Source organism: Hoplias malabaricus, chromosome X2 (genome assembly GCF_029633855.1).
Source record: "Hoplias malabaricus isolate fHopMal1 chromosome X2, fHopMal1.hap1, whole genome shotgun sequence".
In the NCBI taxonomy this organism is placed as follows: domain Eukaryota; kingdom Metazoa; phylum Chordata; class Actinopteri; order Characiformes; family Erythrinidae; genus Hoplias; species Hoplias malabaricus.
The window spans coordinates 4,809,948-4,829,537 of NC_089819.1; the positions used below are offsets into that span (position 1 = coordinate 4,809,948).

A 19,590-nucleotide genomic window follows, 5' to 3' on the forward strand; every position below is an offset into this window, starting at 1 on the left:
ACACACCTCAGTGTACAGGTGTTTGTCTGCCCTATGCATATGTTGAAAACCAAGATATGGTCACTCTATTTCTAGAGAATTTCAAAGATGTTAATTGTAATGTGAAGACGACTTTTAAAGCTAACATTCTGTGTGGATGTTTGTCAGGGAGGCCCAGGATTTTGTGGAAAAGTTTGAAGGTGCTTTGGGCAAAGGGAAAGGAAGGAAGCTCTATGCTTTCAAAGTCATGATGACCAAGGTACAGCATTAAATTACCCATATCACACTACAATCTATTACAAACCACAGAAAGACTGGCAGAATATTTTATGTTTAAATTCAGTGCCATGTATTTGTTCACTTTTTTCCAGAAATTGATCAAGTTCAATCGAGACTTTGAGAACTTCAAGACGGCCTGCATTCCATGGGAGAGGAAAATTAAAGAAGTAGAAAGTTAGTTTAGCTTGTTTCTTTTATGACATTTGTATCTTGTATCTAAATTGACGTTTGCATTACGGTTCTGAATTTGTGAAAAATGGCACTGACCTGTAGTTTTCTCCTTCTCATTTTAAGGCCACTTTGGCTCTTCTGTAGCCTCCTACTTCATCTTCCTCAGGTGGATGTATGGCCTCAACCTAGTTCTCTTTGGTTTTGTGTTTGGCCTTGTTGTCATCCCTGAGGTATATATGTAGTATATAATAGGTTGGAACTCTTGAATATAAATAGACACAGATGTAGATATGAGTAATGTGTTAATTGAAAACTCTGTTTTATATTTGTCTGTAAAGTTTGATCCTCTATCTGTCTGTCTGTATCTATCTACCTTTCTATCGATCAAGGTTCTGATGGGTTTACCTTATGGCTCCATGGCCAGAAAAACTGTCCCTAGAGATGAGCAGGCAACTGCCATGGACTTCTCTGTCCTTTTTGAATTTGGAGTGAGGAATGACATCAATTGTTTCTGTCAGTTTTTGTGAAAATATTTTTCTGAATAATCAAATGCTGAAATTCAAATACTAACATTTTTGTCTTTTCAAAAAAGGGTTACTGCAAATACTCCGTTCTCTTTTATGGGTTTTACAACAACCAGAATACAATTGGATTACTCAAGTTCCGCCTGCCACTTTCATACTTCCTGGTTGGAATAGGAGTCTTTGGATATAGCCTGATGGTAGTGATTAGGACGTAAGTTCTTCTGAATGTGGTTAAAGGTGGGGCTAGAAAATACCTTAATCATACAACACTGGTTGGAAAAGTCATTTATCACAAGACGTTGCAAAAGCAACCATCTGTTTTAATTACATACTAAATCACTGGAAATCCATGTGGTATAAACAAATCCTGACTGCTAGTCTAACTACTAATCTATAGGCTTTTAAAAATGACAAACTATCATTAGTGCAAGGTTTCCTCAACTCCATTGCTTTTAGAGCTGGACAAAATCATAATTGTGTATTCTTTGACAGTATGGCAAGGAATGCTAATGAAGGAGGTGATGGTGCAGACGAAAGTGAGTTCACCTTCTGCTGGAAACTCTTCACTAGCTGGGATTACCTTATTGGAAACCCAGAAACAGCTGACAACAAATATGCTTCCATTACAACTAGCTTCAAGGTTGGTCCCACAAAACCACATAACTATACGCTTATTAAAACAACTTCTTAAATGCTCCATGCCTACAATGACCACGAGGAGTAACTAGTGCAAAATGCTTCCCTTGCCCTAACATCCCTAATGGATTTCATGAATAGATTGAGAGTAATTTTTTGATAAACTGCTCCCTGAGTGCTAAGGTGGTTGGAAGCCTGCTGCACAGTGTGTGTGTGAAGACTTGCTCACTAGTGAGTGTTTGTTTGTTCACTACCATGGATGGGTCGAATGCATAGAAGAATTTTCTTTAAAGGGATCAATAAAGGTGTTCCTTCTTCTTCTTCTTTATCTGGAAGCCTTTAAACTAGTGGCCAACCGAAGATCTTCCACTTGAAATCTACTACTTTCCTACAGAATTGTTAGGTAAGGGACAGGGCAGACCATGGAAAGTAATGTTACTTTAGTAACATTAAAGTTACTAAAGTACTTTAAAGTTACTAAAGTAGTAGTTACTAAAGTAATTACTTTAGTAACATTACTTTCCATGGTCTGCCCTGTCCCTTACCTAACAATTCTACATCTAATCTGGGTAAACAAGAGCCCCTGAAGAAGTTCAGTTGCTGGGGCAGGTGAGGAAAATTGTGGTTAGTACTAGACCAGGGGTCGGCAACCCGCAGCTCCAGAGCCACGTGCAGTTCTTTGATCCCTCTGTCATGCCCTCGTCCTGTCATGTCTGTTTTCCCGGCTATGTGCTCGCTCTCAGCACATGGCTCTGTTTGTTGTTGCCCTAGTCCCGCCTTTGTTCCGCCTCCTCGTCTGTGTCTCATTTGTTACCCTGCCCCCTTGTTATCTGTTCAGGTGTATCTTGTCTGTGTCTTGTATTTAAGTTCCCTTGTGTCTCTCCTGTTTGTCTGATATTTCACCTTTGTTTGTTCCTAAGTCATGTCGTGTTGTTTATCTCCCGCTTCTAGTCAGGTCGTTATTGTTTCCTAGTCTTGTCGTTTTGTGTATTTCCTGTTCCTAGTCATGTCGTGCTGTTTCTTCCCATTCCAAGTCAAGTCGTTTTGTTTACTATCCTAGTCTTGTTGTTTCCACTGTTGCCTGTCTTTGTTTTGTTATATCTTTTGTTAAATTAAACTCACTGTGTTTTAGCAAGTGCGTCCGCCTCCGTCAAACCGCCCTGTGATCCCTGACACCCTCTGATGCGGGTATTTAATGAGTATTTAATTAAAATGTATTTTATTTTAGTTTGTTCATTTTCAAAATGTAATTCTATGAAAATTATGGCGATCTTGTAACATCTAAAATATTCATTCATTCATTATTTGTAACTGCTTATCTAATTCAGGGTCGCGGTGGGTCCAGAGCCTACCTGGAATCATTGCGCACAAGGCGGGAATACACCCTGGAGGGGGCGCCAGTCCTTCACAGGGCAACACAGAAACACACACACACACACACACACATTCACTCACACCTACGGACACTTTTGAGTCGCCAATCCAGCTGCAACGGGTGTTTTTGGACTGTGGGAGGAAACCCATGCGGACACGGGGAGAACACACCAACTCCTCACAGACAGTCACCCGGAGCGGGAATTGAACCCCAACCTAGCTGCTGCGCCACCGTGCTGCCCATCTAAAATATTTTAATATTTAAAATATTTTGTTGCTCTTAATACACGTCACAACTTCCAACGTGCGACACCTGCCAGTGTGCGGTTTCTTGAACTTTTTGACAACTGACTGCACGGCGCCAGTAAAAGGATGACAGCACGCAGAGAGAGGACAGCATTTTTGTTTGCTGCCAGTGGATAATTTAAGTTCGGCGTTTTTTTTCCCCCATTACTACAAGGACTCAAATAGACATTGAGTATTTTACTTAACCGTCAACCCAACGTCTTTTTTTCGGAGTTAAACATGTTTTGTTGCATGCAGAAATGTTATTTCATTGTCCTGCAGTCGTTCATTAATTTCATAAATGTAACACAGTATAGTTTGTTTATACATAGCACAAAGGCAAAAAAAAAACCCTGTTATATGCAGTGTTATTTCATGTAAAATTTCAAAAGGATTTTGTGGATCCCAGTGTTTTCTTTACTGTGTGAAATGGGTCCAAATGGCTCTTTGAGTGTTAAAGGTTGCCGACCCCTGTACTAGACTTTACAGTAAGTTTGGTCTGTAGGACCAGGATTGGTAGCTTTGGTTTTACAAGTTTTATGTACCTTTTACCTCTGATCCTGTGCATTTCAGGAATCCATAGTGGATGAACAAGAAAATCAGAAGGATGAGAATGTTCACCTGAGGAGGTTTCTCCGTGTCCTCGCTAATGTACTGATCTTAAGCAGTCTGGGAGGCAGTGGCTATCTCATCTACTTTGTAGTGAAAAGATCACAAGACTATGCTAAAATGGAAAGCAGCCAATTATCCTGGTATCAAAAAAATGAGGTAACTTATTTATGGTTGCTTTTGCTCTAAATGTTACTTCTGACACCTTGAATGATGTTTGATGTTAAGAAACTGCTAACAATGTTATGTTTGATATTTAAGCATTTTAAGAACCCATGTTTCTAAAACATTCAGTGTTAACATGACTATATCATGAAAATGCTTAAGATTTGCATAGAGCATATAATGCTTCCTCTCCTATGCTAACACACTCTAAATTAATTCCCCTAAACCAAAACTATTTTTGTGTTCATATGGCAAATTTGAGATGACCAGGTAATGACAAAATGCTTCAAATATACTCAAAAATAATAGCCAGGTGTAGAAGTAGACATTAGACAATTTGGGTCCAGAAGGTTATTTGGGTCCATTAAGGACCAATATTAGGTAGTCAAATATAGGCCAAGAAAGCACATCCCACATTATTACACTACCAGTGCCAGCTTGATTACTTGAAAGCAGAGAAGGTCATACGATTAATGCTGTTTAAAGTTGTAAAAATCTGCAGAAAATATAATGTCACTTGACCAGGCAACATTTACCCAAAGCTTAGCTGTCTAGTTTTGGTGAGCATTTGCCCATTACAATTTCATATTGACTGAAAGGAGTCTAATCAGAGCTAGACCGCCCTATACACTCACTACGCATGTTGCATAGGGCCCCGCAAATTAACGAAGGCCCCCTCATCTTAAGTTAGGAAGAATTTGTGTATCATCAGAAAAAGAAGAGAAACTATTCTTTAGGAACTGAAAAGAGGAAAACAAAAGACTCCATGAGACTGATCTGCAGGAACAGCAATCATGTAAAGCTGTGACTGTTCTGCTCGAGGTTGTATTGTTAATAAATAATAGTCTACGAACATAGCCACTGGAATATATTTAGAGATGGGATGCACTGCACAGCTACTCTCCAAAACCTTAAAAGCCTTGCAGCGTCACCGTACCATGAACCAAACTTTGAAGCAGAAGAGTGAAAAGTAAACATATATTGATGTTTTTATACTGTCTAGTAATTGTTTAATCTTCCCCAAACACGCCAGTACAGTGTACAAGTTGCGTACAATTTCATTCCACCTTAAAAAGTGACATTTCCAAGTACAAAGTTGAGTTCTTTGAAATTTCAGTTCCACCTTAAATGCTGCTGCAATTTTCAAACAATAACACTAACACCACCATATTTGACATTTTTGTTACACCTTAAACAGTGAAGCAGTTGCAGGTACCTGGACAAAACTACTGCATAATTTAAGGTGACTCAAAGCTGCAAGCTAAAGTATAAACAGTTACATTTGCTTCTTTTTCTTTTATTCCACCTTAAGGACTGCAGTTGTTACAGAATCAGATAAATGCTGACTTGAGGGCTGATCACAAAGTTCATTCATTCATTATCTGTAACCGCTTATCCAGTTCAGGGTCGCGGTGGGTCCAGAGCCTACCTGGAGTCATTGGGCGCAAGGCAGGAATACACCCTGGAGGGGGAGCCAGTCCTTCACAGGGCAACACACACACACACACACACACCTATGGACAATCCACCTACCAACGTGTGTTTTTGGACCATGGGAGGAAACCGGAGCACCCGGAGGAAACCCACGCGGACACAGGGAGAACACACCAACTCCTCACAGACAGTCACCCGGAGCGGGAATCCAACCCACAACCTCCAGGTCCCTGGAGCTGTGTGATCTGCTGTGCCACCGTGCGGTCCTTGATCACAAAGTTAATTATGTTAAAACCGTTTATATATTGTTTTTTGAATAAGTATTTTTTTTTTACACCTCATTTTGTTCTGTATATTGCTGGCTGTTAATTCCTAAGCCAAAAAAGGAGGAAGAATACTAGTGGACAGTCAGATGCAACCAGAGCTGTCACTAGATATTAATAATTAGGGGGGCTAAGCTTTAAACAGGGGGGTCTGGGGTAGTTGCCTCGTAGAAGTAAATTTCTTTGACGAGATACAGAAAGCCACAAGGAGCTGCTGCCTTTCTGAAAGAATATTTTGAATATCCATCTACAGGTAGAAAAACAACAATTAACTCATTATCTACAGGTATCTGTAAAGTATACAGTCATAACGTCAGGAAATAACATAAACATCAGTTCAGTCTGCACTAAGTACTGCAGTGTTTAATGCATGAACATTTTTACTGTCTTTTTTAGCAGGCTTACTTTGCATTCATCAATAATCAGGTTTCCTCTGCTAGCTTGATGCTATTTCAACTTGTGCATTAGTGGGTTTTCAATTTGGTTAATTAAAGACTGTATCAGGTATTCAATAAATGATTTTCTTTATTTAAATTAAAATAATGAATGCAGGGGCCGGGTGACTACGGAGCTATATTAGGGTCAAAAGTTTTGTTCATTTGAAAAAAAAAAAAATCTGAAACTGAAAGTTCAGATCTTGATTGAACTTTGACACATTGTATTCAAAATTAAAATAAGTGTAGGATGATTTTTAGTTTAAATAGAATTTTGATTCAATTATTGAATTTTTTCTTTTTTTGACAAAATAATTTATTTTCATTTTTCACTTTCCTGTATATTTTGATATTTGAAATCTTATTTTTCAGTTGCGGTCACATCTTATTTTAATTTTTCAGATCCTTTTTTTCACTTTCGGATCCTTGTTTTTCAGTTTCAGATTTTTGGACCCGATCTCGCGTGGAAGGTGGGACATCAGTGGAGAGAGGCGTAGTATAATGACTGACAGTATAGCAATGAAGGACCTTCCTCACTGTTGACTATGAGAAATATCACTGAACACTCACATTATACGTAATATTCAGTGTAAAACATTGACTTTAGTGACAAAGTCCTTTATAGTGAGCTCTTTTAGACAACATTCGGCACCAAGTGCAGTAAAAGAGCTATAAACTCTCTCGGAGTGCATAGTTCCACAGCTACACTTTAGTTTCCTAGCACTTTGCTGGCGATGGCGTCCAATCCATCAGAACAAGCTGCAGCGACCTGGTAACAAATCTGAATAAGCTCCTTATTTTCTTGGTTCTTAGTCTGACGTTCCGTTCCACCTTAAATTGTGTTTAAATTAAACTGGTCTACGCATATTTTAGTGTGCAAATATAGGATGATTCCATATTTTACTGGACGCTTGGCAACACTACGTGTGCGAATTCTGTCAAGAAAGCAATACAGACCTATAGCCAGCAGCTACAAGGAGAGATTTGGAATTGGTTAAATCAACACATTCACACACTAAATGTCATTATTTACTGTAATAATTTTACTTCTGTAAATATTTCAGCGAATATACTCACTGCTGAGATAAACAGCTATTTCAAATGTGCCTATTTGCACAGTACTATTAATCTGTGGTTCTCAATCCTGGTCCTAGTGGACCACTACCATGCATGTTGTTGTTTTCTTCTCAGTCTATCACCTCCACTTCAATATCAGGTGTTATTCATTAGCTCATCAGCTGTGTCAGGTGTGTTCAAATACATATCTCTGCAGACCACATAGACCAGCAAGTTGGAGAGATATATACAGTAAATAGGTAACTACCAGCATTTGTGAGGTTAGGGTTAGGTTTAGGGTTAGGTTGTACCTCCCACTTGACAGTTGTCATCCCTCAGGTGGAGTTTGTGATGTCGCTCCTGGGCTTGGTCTGTCCTCCCTTGTTTGAGACCATCGCAGAGTTGGAGGATTATCACCCCCGTATTGCTCTGAAGTGGCAGCTGGGTCGCATCTTTGCCCTCTTTCTGGGAAACCTTTACACCTTCCTGTTCGCTCTGATTGATGATGTCAATGAAAAGGTATGGCTAATATAACTTTATTTTTGAATATACATTTTCCCCTTTCAATAATTTATATTTTAACCTGTCAAAGCCAACTTATCAAAGCCATGTAAAAATCTTGTTATTTTTATTCTCTTTGCATTTTTTTTACAATGCTACTCCTCCTAGGGTTTTCAAATTACTTTGCTTTTGCTTTTTGGAGCAATCCGACTCAAAGGATTCTTTCTTGTGCAAAGTAATGCAGAGTGCAGTTTTCGTATAGAGCTCGTTCAAACATAACATGGTACTCTCATTGTAAAGACAACACTCTCACTCTGACAATACACACAGTCTCATACACATAGAGCCTAATACATAGGAATAACAGCCTAAGGCACCGACTTAAAGAAGCTCCAGACAAATGTGGAATGTGAAATTCCAGCAGCAGTTTATTGAACATGTTATTCTAAATGTAATGGTAAGACTTTTTAAGATGGCAGGGTTTTTGAAGGTGTCCGTTTATATGACGGGGTCATCTACTTTAGGTGGAAGTCAAAATAAAATTGATAAGTCAAATTTTACATACCTTTAGTATATGCGGTGATTAAAAAACACTGCTCTAAGGAACGCAGATCCCTTGTTCCACGTCCTAATGCTGAAGGGCCTTATTCTCCTGTAGCCAACAATTAGCACTGAGCATGAAGACCTTGGATTAAGTGTACATGCTCCAGATTGCCCTATTTCTTTTGTGCTATGTTGATTCACTGATTATAAGGTGTATAACATTGGTGTATACCAATGTTTGCAATAACTATTATCATGTGTGCAAAATATATATGTATATTTAAATGCATTTTTTTAATCAACTGACTTGTTTGTTTGTTTAAATTGCTTGCCTCACATTTACAGCTGGAGAAGGAGAAGGTGATCAAGAATGAAACCCTCTGGGCTCTTAACGAGTACTACGCAAACTACACGCGGTACCATAATGTCACAGAGAACATACCACCACCTGATATAGCCCCAGCTGACATTATAAGAGGTCCCTGCTGGGAGACTGAAGTGGGCATTGTGGGTATTATCATCACTAATTCCATGTTTTTAATTTACACATTAAACAAAAGCACACATTTAACATGACAGGTCATTTGACTCTTAGCCAAATACACACCATGAAGCCAAAATATATGTAAATAAATATATCAAGTTTGAACATTTTTTGTTGACCAAGGGGCACACAGGTTATTGTTTATTTACATGTTTTATTTAATTGTTTATTTATTTTTATGCATGTGCTACAAGGTGTTTTATCGTTTCGTAACTTCAAATATTAGGGCTTAGCATCAAGTGACCTGTAAAAATGGCCTAAAAATCCTTTGACCAGTAGGTACTTAAGGTGTATCTATTGGCTTCATATAAAGTACAAAGCTCTAAACTAAATCTGTACCTAAAGAGGTCTTTCAAGGGAAAAATACCAAGTCCTTTCTGACACTATTTTCACAATTTGATATTTAAACATATTTCATAGCCTCATATTACAAAACTTGCAATCAAAGACCTTGATTACAGTATATATTATTTGAATATAACTGCTTTTGAAAGAAAATAATGAATCTCCAAAATAGTCATTTTATAGAAGGAAAAACCTTAACCTTCAATGGAAGTCAATGTAAATGTCTTCTAGACATTATAGTAATTTTGGAGCATTTCTGTTGGTCCATTCACCTTGAAACTTGACACAATGACAAGGACAGCTCCTTCACAATGGAGATACATGTTTTCCTTTGGGCAGCAAGAAACAAAACATTTTGTGTGCAAATTATGAATATGTGATTGATATTTTATGATTAAAATATTATATCTTAATTTCTGTTGCTTTGTTAAGGAGTTTGTGAAGCTGACGGTGTCAGATATTGAGGTGACATATTTGACCATACTTATTGGAGACTTCATGAGAGCTCTAATCGTACGATTTCTCAACTACTGCTGGTGTTGGGACCTAGAAGCTGGCTTTGTGAGTCCTTAGTATTCTTAACAATGATAATATTCAGTGTAACTGAACATAACATAAATGACAAATACACTAATTATTATTAGAACCTACAGAATAAGAACTTACAACTCTCTGTATAGACCAATGAAACTGTGTTTTTATTTTGTAGCTGGCGTCATGCCCATATTAAGAACTCCAGATCTATGCTTCATTTTGTATTACACAAGTGCCTCTTCATTAATGGTCACATTCTGACAACATGGCCATTTTTGTCTCAGAATATTTGGGTGGTGGATATCTCTAAACCTTGTCATTACACTGCCACTGTCTGATATATTTAACTCTTCCGTGATCATGTCAGTATTAACTGCCAAATAATATCTTGTCAAGAGTAGCCAGGAGATTTTTCAGAGGATAATCCACCACCACACGAGAGGGGAAGGTCAAAATAGTAAAAAACAGGAGTTTCTATGAATAATGAATATATGGATTTCCTAAAGAGAGAGAGAGAACGAGTGTTTGGGTCCATCCTTTCACTGTAAGAAGACAACAGTATGGAGGTTTTAATGAAGTTTGGACACACTCAATTCAGTTAAAATTCAGAAAACTCAATTGGAGATGGCACAAATGTCTCAACAGGTAACTATATATATATATAAAATGGCATTGACCCAATCAAAAAGAAATCACAAGTCTGATCTCTGGAAGTGGTGCTACAGCATTCCAAAAGCTGAGAGTCTGAGAGTATGGCTGGCCCTCCCCTTTAGCTAACAGAACAGAACTTTACAAGTAGTTTTCTCCTCCAAGGTAGTTAAGACGCACAATAACATAGTTTAGTACAAACAGTTGAGAAACAAAAATAGTTAGTATAGAACACTTAAGCCCTTAATCATCTACAACCCCAAAAAAGCTCTGCAAACAATGTAAATGTATCCTTCTGTAGTATGTTTCATAACACAATTGTAGAATACTATACTCTGTTTACTGTTCTGTACTGATGCCCTGAGTACACACAATACTGCATTTCTTTACAGCTAACTGAATGCCCTGACAGCTGGCCTGACACACAATACTTAACAACCAGGGCAACACAAAGACACACTACACCAGCCAGGTTACTTAATTACAGAGAGAGAGAGAGAGAGAGAGAGAGAGAGAGAGAGAGAGAGAGAGAGAGAGAGAGAGAGAGAGAGAGAGAATGCCAAATATCTTTTTTGCACAACACTTATACTGTTTATTATCTTATAGTGCTTTTCTGAGATGCTATTCCAGCATAAAAAATGTGTGTGACATATTTTTGTCAACTGTAACTTATTAACATAAATCTGTTTATTTTGCAGCCCTCATACGGGGAGTTTGATATCAGTGGAAATGTACTTGGGCTCATATTCAACCAGGGAATGATATGGTGAGAGCAAGAAATTTTATCTAAAATGACAGTAATTAAATCAAGGCATTCACATTAATTTCTTACCTAATCTTTCAAATCACCCAGGACATTTTGTGTGTGCAGTTTGGTCATTTATAGGCGATGTTTATCATTTTTTTTTAAATAAAACTCAGAAGTTTCCTCATTATTTGCTAGCTATCCAGTATATTTGTACACTGGAAACCGGTCTGATGTGTTTGTGAAACCCTAGTGTCTGTAAAGTAGCAAAAAAATAATAATAATAATAATAATGTAGCTTGGTCAGGCATAGGTTTTCTACAGACTGCTACAAAACTTGTAGTTAAACTTTGTAAAAAAATGAGCTTCTGTGGTAATTCAGACAGTGAATAAAAACTTACAGAGAAGTTAAATTCAGCCATGTAAAAACAGCAGTTGTTTTTCTCTTCAAACATACTGTTCCACATTACAAGACACAGAGCTTCTGAACATAAATCAATCAGAGAGAACTGCAGGTTCCCACAATCAAACCTCCATATGGTGGACCCACTCTAAGAAATATAAGCTGATTTATTCAGGGAATTTTTCTCATCTGAGTAGCAATTTATAGAAAATAATTAGCTAAATATATAATCACATTCATAAATACTGTTTGCTATGTTTTGATAGTAGGAATGACTTGTTGCTTCTTTGATATTTCTTAATAATTTGAGACAGTTTGGAACAAGCATTTTGTACAGTCTTCATTTCTGCAATTTAAGGTTTTAAGCTATATTTGCCCACTAGCTCCAAAAACTAAGGAACAAGACTGCATAAATTACTTAATATAATATAATATATAATAAAATAGTATTTTTGCTTTGTATTCCTCTAAATGTGAATGAATAAATGCTACTATATTTGTGTTTGTGTATGTTTCAGGATGGGTAGCTTCTATGCTCCAGGCCTGGTGGGAATCAATATTCTGCGTCTGGTGTCTTCCATGTACTTCCAGGTCTGGGCTGTGATGAGCAGCAATGTTCCTCACGAGCGAGTGTTCAAGGCCTCACGCTCCAACAACTTCTACATGGGCATCCTGCTGCTCGTTCTTTTCCTCAGTCTGATGCCTGTGGTTTACACTATGATGACCATGTCCCCCTCTTTTGACTGCGGACCCTTCAGGTCAAACATTCATATGTTAATTGTATTCACTTCCTGAGCTAATAAAGCTAATAAAGCTAAACAAGCTAATTACCAGTGGTATAGTAGTTCATAAAGAAACCCTTTTTAACAACCATATACTTGACTGAATTTGTTATTTGATTCTGTTTAAAGGTAGCTAAAGCTAAAGTAATGCAAATGCAATGATTGTCATAAGACATGTAGCCATTACTGTTTGTAGCAGGCTCCTTGAGTAAATTATTTCAAATATTGACTGATTGATTGATTGTTCACAGCGGGAGAGAAAAGATGTACGATGTTGTCATTGAAACTATTCAGAACCTTCCAGCATTTATGGCCAATATCTTCACTTATGCCTCCAACCCTGGACTCATAATCTCCATTGTGCTTCTCATGGTGTGAGTATTCAGTATCCCCTTTGCTTGGTGTGTGTATAAGCCTGGATGTGTTCTAGCATAATTACTATACAATAAGTATCAACAGCATAATTATCAAATTAACAAAGTTAAACTGGCAGTGTGTTGTAAAAAACTACTGTGTCTACAGCAAAGCTTGACTATGCCTATGAGAAATCTCTCTCTCTTGTAACAAAGCTTAATTAAAGTATGATAGTTACACAACAGTGAGTAATTTGCTAATCAACTGAAAGTTTTTAAATGTAAATATGCACAAAGCTGTTGTACTGTACACTCATGTCATTTGTTTGAATTATATCACCTTCTTATTTAAATAGTAATCTAACTCAAAGTCTCCTTTTCAATTCAAAATCCAAGCACCACTACTTTAAATAAGATAAAATGGCACTTGGAACACATCATTAATCTCTGTACATGGGGTGCTCAAGGCAATTGTTTTTTTTACCATATTCCTCTATCAAATAATGTACTGAACACTGATGGGTAGTGAGGCATGATGATTAGCAATGGAGCAGGCCTACCTCACTATATGGCCTTGAGAAGCTGTGTTTGTGAAGCTCCATGTATTGAAGTGATGTACAGACAGTGCCTTTTATGCATTTTTTAAAATGTATATATTTATTCATTTATTTTTACAGATTAGCCATTTACTACCTGAATACTGTCTCAAAGGGATACCAGCAAGCTAACCTGGACCTGAAGAGAAAGATGCAAATGGTGTGTAATTTCTTAATTAAAATCTTAATTAATCTAGCCTATGATCTGTAGCCAGGAATGAAAAGACGTGGGAAGATTAGGACACAAACAGTTTTTAAATAAATGGTCTTTAAAAAAGGTATTTGGGGAAAGAACATTTAATTTTATATTACCTATGCATATATGCAATAATAGTCTACATAACATTCGATATGTATAGCAATAGAACATATCGGCACAAAATATTTAAAATTTTAATGTTTATGGAAGGATAAAGGCATCTTTTATTATTTACGTCAGAAGACTAGTTGCAATGATATGTCAAAACTGTTATAACCTAAAGATATGTTAGCAAGCAGTTATGCAAATCATGTTACACTTGCCTAAGATTATACTGTAATCTATTAAAATAGACAGTAATTACATATGGCTAAAATATTAGCAGCCACCATGTTGTCTATATTTAGTATGTCACCATTTTTATCAAAGCAAATTCAGACACCAAGCATGACATCAACTTTAAAGAAATTTTCACTGACATTTCTCATAGTCAGTAGACTTACAGCATTCTCTTGAAATTTCCAGTCAAGTTTCCTGTCTCGTTTCTTTCAGCAAAGAGATGAGGAGAAGAACCGCAGGAACAATAAAGACAGTACCAACCAAGTCATGAAAGATCTGGAGGATCTTCTGCCAAACAAATCTCTGATTCCACCACCAACTGAAGAGCAACCAGGTCATATACCCAATTATTTTAAGTAAAACACTTAATTTTTTTTCCAGTAATATGGGAATTTTTTATGTGTTCTTTTGTTGTTTTAAAACATTTATATGTGTATCAAATGTGCACCTTGTCGCAAATTTAAGTCAGGACCTAACCAAGGTACTGAGACAACATTGGTCCATTTTTAAACACCTACAAATGTACACAAATGTTTGTTTGCTTTTGAATTTCAGAGAATCCAGTGAGCCAAGCCCCCACTGGTAAATCTCCAAAGGTGACAGGGAAAGCTGGGACAGCAGCCAGTGCGAGAGGAGTAAACCTTCAGAGGGATGTGTCATTGGCTGCTGCAAATCCCAGAGCACCTGTGACCCGTCCCCCAGGCCCAAGGGGTCCTGGACCACTGCCAGGGGCAGGGAGAGGATTACCTCCTGGACCGGGACGTGGAAGAGGAAGAGGACGTGGAGGACCTCCACCAATGAGATAAAGTCCATAGGCACAAAGAGACTGTGAAAAAAGACACTGCAGGGACAAAAACATTGTGGTAATCTAGAGAACAAATGAAATCATGTTTGTTTTCCATTCCAAAATCAAAATACTACTACCAGTAAGATGAATGTTTATTTGTACATAGTTTACAGAGAAAAAAAAGTTTACTGTTGTATAGTATGTATATTAATTAATAAAGGCCATAGGCTTCAAAGTTTGTATTTACATTTGTTTGTAGCTGGGAAAAAAATTAAGTAAATGGGAATTGTTTGTATGAATAAAGTATGTTGTATGTCTTTTTTTTTTTTTTTAAATAATTGTCAATGACTATGCCATTTCCGCTTATCCAGAGCAGCTTGCAATTTTCTACTGTTATAAAACTGTCACTGTGGTGGTAACCTCAAGGGTACATATCCTGTACCCCTCATTGAGTTATAATTGTAGATTTAAAAAAGTTGTGTTGATATCATGCGGCTTATCAATGTTGTTTTATTTAACACAGTTCTATAATGAAATCTTACATAAATTCAGAGACCTAACTCCTGAACAGTAATGGGGTGCACTCCAAACAAAAAAAGGCATCCAATTAATGTTCAAGACGTGGAGCTGGCAATATATTAGTAGTTGTCCCTCAGCATACAGAAAAACCATGCCTGTGTGCCAATGTGTGGAGGCAAAATGTTGTCATTCTCTGCCTGTGTCAAGTCAGAGTAGCAACAGTGTCAGTGGACACTCCTCATCGAAGCATAAGCAATAAAAGCAGGTGTTGTCCATCAGTCAGGACGGTAGAAAAAGCAGGCTTACTCAGTTATGGAACACAGGACAAAGTAAATAGTTTACAGAGAAAAAAAAAGTTTACTGTTGTAAACAACAATAACAGGGTCCATGAAGTTACGGATTGAGGAGAAGAAACGTGTTCAGAATTCTCACAGCAGTGTTTTATCTGTTGTAAAACGTGCCCAGAAGTGTAGAGGCTGTTGCAGCAAACAAGGACAAATCACTTATTTTACAAGAAAAGGTGTCTGCTTCTTGCATTAGAAATGTACACAAAATAAAATGGAAATTAAAATAGGGTCTCATTCACTTGAAATAGCCTATTTACTTTTAATTATTCACCTGGACATTATAAAAATATAAGTTTATATTTTTCAAGTTGGCTGCAGCTGTTCGTAATATTGATTGATGAAAATGTAGCTGTGACTTTAGTTTTTAGACAGACGACGTTATCTTGTGGACTTAAAGCTTTCAACGTGTAAATGTAAAATAATATTTAAACATTTCATTTTCAATTACATAGACGTGTAGTAAAGTTAAATTCTAGGATGTTGTCCCCCATCTCACATTAAATGATTAAAATATTGATATCAATTATTTTATACAATAAATGTGGCCAGCATATAAATTGTGGTTAATTATTTTTCAATTGTAAATCAATTTGTTTAGTAAATTTAGAACAATGGCCAGTTTAAACTAGCACCAGATCTGCATACATCTGACATAAGCTTGTTTATTCAGAAGGTCCCATATACATTTGATGTTTTACACATGTCCTGATATGGCAGTGGCTCTCATGGTGGTGAAAACGATGCCATTAGAAAGCAAAACCATCTGGTTTCAATCCAAATTATTGCAATTATATTTTTCCCAGCAGGGACAGTGAGTATGGAGAGCCTCTCTTCACTCGTTGTCTCTCTAACTGTAGAGATCCAGCAGTGTAATGTAGGGTAGTTAACATTTCTGGACTTTTGAACCATGTTCATCCGACTGCAGACCAATCATTGTTGTCTGCGTAAGTGTAACAAGTTACATTTCTGAAGAGGTGCACATACGGTCGAACTGCCTACACCATAGGTTCAGCACAGAAGCATACATTGGACTTAATTCCCAGGAGACAGCAACCTCTTGGTTTGGAGGGGCAGCACCTTGGATGTATGTAATAGTTGATATAACTTCAGTCATTGCATTTAATCTTTGACATTAGTCTGATACTGATGAACACAGCAGAAATTACCATTCTATTAAAGGACTGGGGAACCTAGAGTGACATGAGCCTTTTTACCTACAATGTGTTAAGCAAGTCTTGTTACAAAAATTACAGTAGGACTTGAGACCCATAATAGGTCACGGTACTTTTACTTTCACTACTTAAATACATCTGAAGGCAAATACTTTTGTACTTTTACTCGAGTTGAGATCTAAAATGAGGACTTCTAAGTAATTTTACCCCCGAGTATCTGTATTTGTCCTCATGTACATGGTTTGTGTACTTTGTCCACCACAGACTGACGATACTCTGGATGATTTTATTTTGTGTGCATGTTGTTAATGCTAAACGTTTACAAAATGTAATATTATCAAACCAATGTCACATGATTTTGTTAAGTGATTGAAACACACTGAATATCTAGTTGACAGAAATTTAGCTGAGTGTGAAATTTCTAGGTTTCATTGATGCATTGTGATTTTTGAATAAAAGTCAATAAAATAAAATAAAAAAATCAATGTAATCTATCCACACTTCAAATCATATGAAAAGTTTTACACATCATCTAATTCTGGCTCATTAGGCAGTGAAATAAATAAATAATTTGAAGAGGGGCTTTTTAGGAAACGCAGGAATGCGTTTGTCTGATCAGCAGGTTTCAGATTGGTGAGCAAGCGCAGATGTGTACACACTCCACAAACCCATACGACATAATTACAAATGAAACAGGGTTATACGGTATTGACTCAATTCCAAGCCGATCTTGTTCATATGAGTGCATATTCTAAGGAAAACTATGCTATGGTTACAGGGGTGTTTCTGGTGTTTCAAAATCAGGAAAGCCTAAAATACATACCTTTGTCATTGGAAGCTCTGGATAAGCTTTGGTGCTACATATCAATGCCTTTGCTTACATGTGTTTTTATTATGTATACAGAAAATATGGAGGGCAGGACTAATTAATGCAGAAATGAAAAAAGAAGCACCAAGTTTTGTTCATAATATTCATTCATTCATTATCTGTAACCGCTTATCCAGTTCAGGGTCGCAGTGGGTCCAGAGCCTACCTGGAATCTGTTCATAACATATAATACATAATAGAATTGTGTTAGCAATGTGAGCAAAGTAGCCATATTTATTAATCAGAAACAATATTTGAGTATATAGCATTTTCCTTCAAGAGTGTTCATGTCCAGCAGGGTTGTATCAGCAGAGGTTTAAAAGCATGTAGCAGCTGCCTTCATGTCTTGGAAGAAGCTTGTGATAGTTTTCACTCTCCCAGATGTTACCGGACAAGGTGTGAATCTTAATGACATGTAGGTTAATAATACAATGAGTTTAAAACCTGGTAACTCGGTAAGGCGTATGGGTAACAGTAACACTCTGTACTTTGTTAAGTAAAGGTAAATTAGCATTTTAATTAAAATTATTTAAAGCATGGGCAGCACAGTGATGCAGCAGGTAGTGTCGCAGTCACACAGCTCCAGGGACCTGGAGGGTGTGGGTTCGATTCCCGCTGGTGTGTTCTACCCGTGTCCGTGTGGGTTTCCTCCCACAGTGCAAAAACACATGTTGGTAGGTGGATTGTCGACTCAAAAGTTTCCATAGGTGTGAGTGTGTGTCGCCCTGTGAAGGACTGGCGCGTCCTCCAGGGTGTGTTCCCAGTGACTCCTGGTAAGCTTTGGACTGACCATGACCCTGAACTGGACAAGCAGTTACAGACAATGAATGATCAAAAGCACATCCCTTGAAAATATACAGATACACAACTAAATCCACCCACTTGTCACTTTATTAGAGAACCTTCCCTTGCAGCAGCTTTTTACTGAAGTTCAGATACAGACTGAAGCCCATCTGTTGATTTAAAGTTTGTGGTATCTAGCTCTATATTAGTGGACAGTTTCTGACCACAGAGCCACTCTTTGCACCAAAGACTACAATTATCAGTGCCACTACTATGGTGGGAATGACACATTCCCTAAATTATCTGACCAATACTGAATGGACTAAAGAGGGTTCAGCAACAGACAGGCCACTGTCTGTAAGTAAATACCTTAAGAGTGGACACACGAGGTATGGATTTCTACTGAAGAGGCCAGTGAGTGGTAGTACAAGGTTGGTATTTTAAATAACGTGGTCAGTGTTTGTTTAAAGGAAAGAATGGAGATGGAGACCAAGGTGTATTTGAGTGTCCGCGTACATAGTTCAGCCGTCTACCTCTTCGACAGATTGTCCTGATTTCAGTTTCAAGATAATCTGGAAAAAGAGTGAGGATTAGTTTTTTACAGTATTGAGTCAAGTGATGCTTCTGAAATGTAAGTTCAGACCTCTTTGAGATGAGCGATTTCTTTGCTCTCTGTGTTCTTTTGGGCATGGTTGGTAATGGCCTTCACTCGGGATGCATATCTGGAAACATAGCAACAATAATTTTCTCTGTTGTGGGCAGTAGTTTTAGTTAAATTAACTTCTTTTTAATGGATATTAGTTATTCATTTTTAGCTTCTTTTATGTGCCCCCTTCAACAATGTAGAAATCATTTTCCTTGGAGTGAGCATTGACCCTGTTTAGCGCTACTGCTATAAACACTGCAGCTAAGATTGGGCATTATTGACATAGAAAAGCTTGGTGGCTAGGGACCAAATGTGGTACCTTAATTTATTAAATTTATAACCCATCTAACCCACTTTTTAATTGATTTATTTAAGAATCTTTTCCCAATTTTAGTTACTGCCACTTCCTAAGGCCCCCCACATACACAATGCCACCAGCCTGGAAGGGTTCCTGAAAAAGTCAAACTGCTAACACAACATCACAGGACACCTTACACTTGGAGGAGCTGTTATGTCCCCTAAGAGATGCACACATTGGCTATGAAGGAAGGAGGCATTTCTGAATACCAAAATGGCTATATTCTGAGGATAGGAACAACCCTTAGATCACTGCCCCACTCAAAGCCACCTATAATAACTTAATTTTCTAAAACAGTGTTTATGTGCC

At 37.5% G+C, this 19,590-nt stretch overlaps 1 protein-coding gene across 2 annotated transcripts in view; it reads left to right on the plus strand.

Annotated features, from left to right (window-relative positions):
* The window catches only part of LOC136676833 (transmembrane channel-like protein 2-B), a 34,917-nt gene extending 20,310 nt beyond the window's left edge, over nucleotides 1-14,607 (plus strand). The window contains exons 5-20 of one of the 2 annotated variants that reach the window (XM_066654082.1): nucleotides 148-238; nucleotides 351-432; nucleotides 553-659; nucleotides 819-917; nucleotides 1,022-1,164; nucleotides 1,446-1,593; nucleotides 3,822-4,016; nucleotides 7,609-7,788; nucleotides 8,659-8,820; nucleotides 9,635-9,763; nucleotides 11,083-11,150; nucleotides 12,051-12,290; nucleotides 12,566-12,688; nucleotides 13,345-13,423; nucleotides 14,015-14,135; nucleotides 14,357-14,607. In XM_066654082.1, the coding sequence (XP_066510179.1) occupies nucleotides 148-238; nucleotides 351-432; nucleotides 553-659; nucleotides 819-917; nucleotides 1,022-1,164; nucleotides 1,446-1,593; nucleotides 3,822-4,016; nucleotides 7,609-7,788; nucleotides 8,659-8,820; nucleotides 9,635-9,763; nucleotides 11,083-11,150; nucleotides 12,051-12,290; nucleotides 12,566-12,688; nucleotides 13,345-13,423; nucleotides 14,015-14,135; nucleotides 14,357-14,607 (2,218 nt within the window). The remainder of the gene's footprint in view (nucleotides 1-147; nucleotides 239-350; nucleotides 433-552; nucleotides 660-818; nucleotides 918-1,021; nucleotides 1,165-1,445; nucleotides 1,594-3,821; nucleotides 4,017-7,608; nucleotides 7,789-8,658; nucleotides 8,821-9,634; nucleotides 9,764-11,082; nucleotides 11,151-12,050; nucleotides 12,291-12,565; nucleotides 12,689-13,344; nucleotides 13,424-14,014; nucleotides 14,136-14,356) is intronic. The other variant, XM_066654083.1, reaches the window with a different exon arrangement.
* Nucleotides 14,608-19,590: the final 4,983 nt, after the last annotated feature.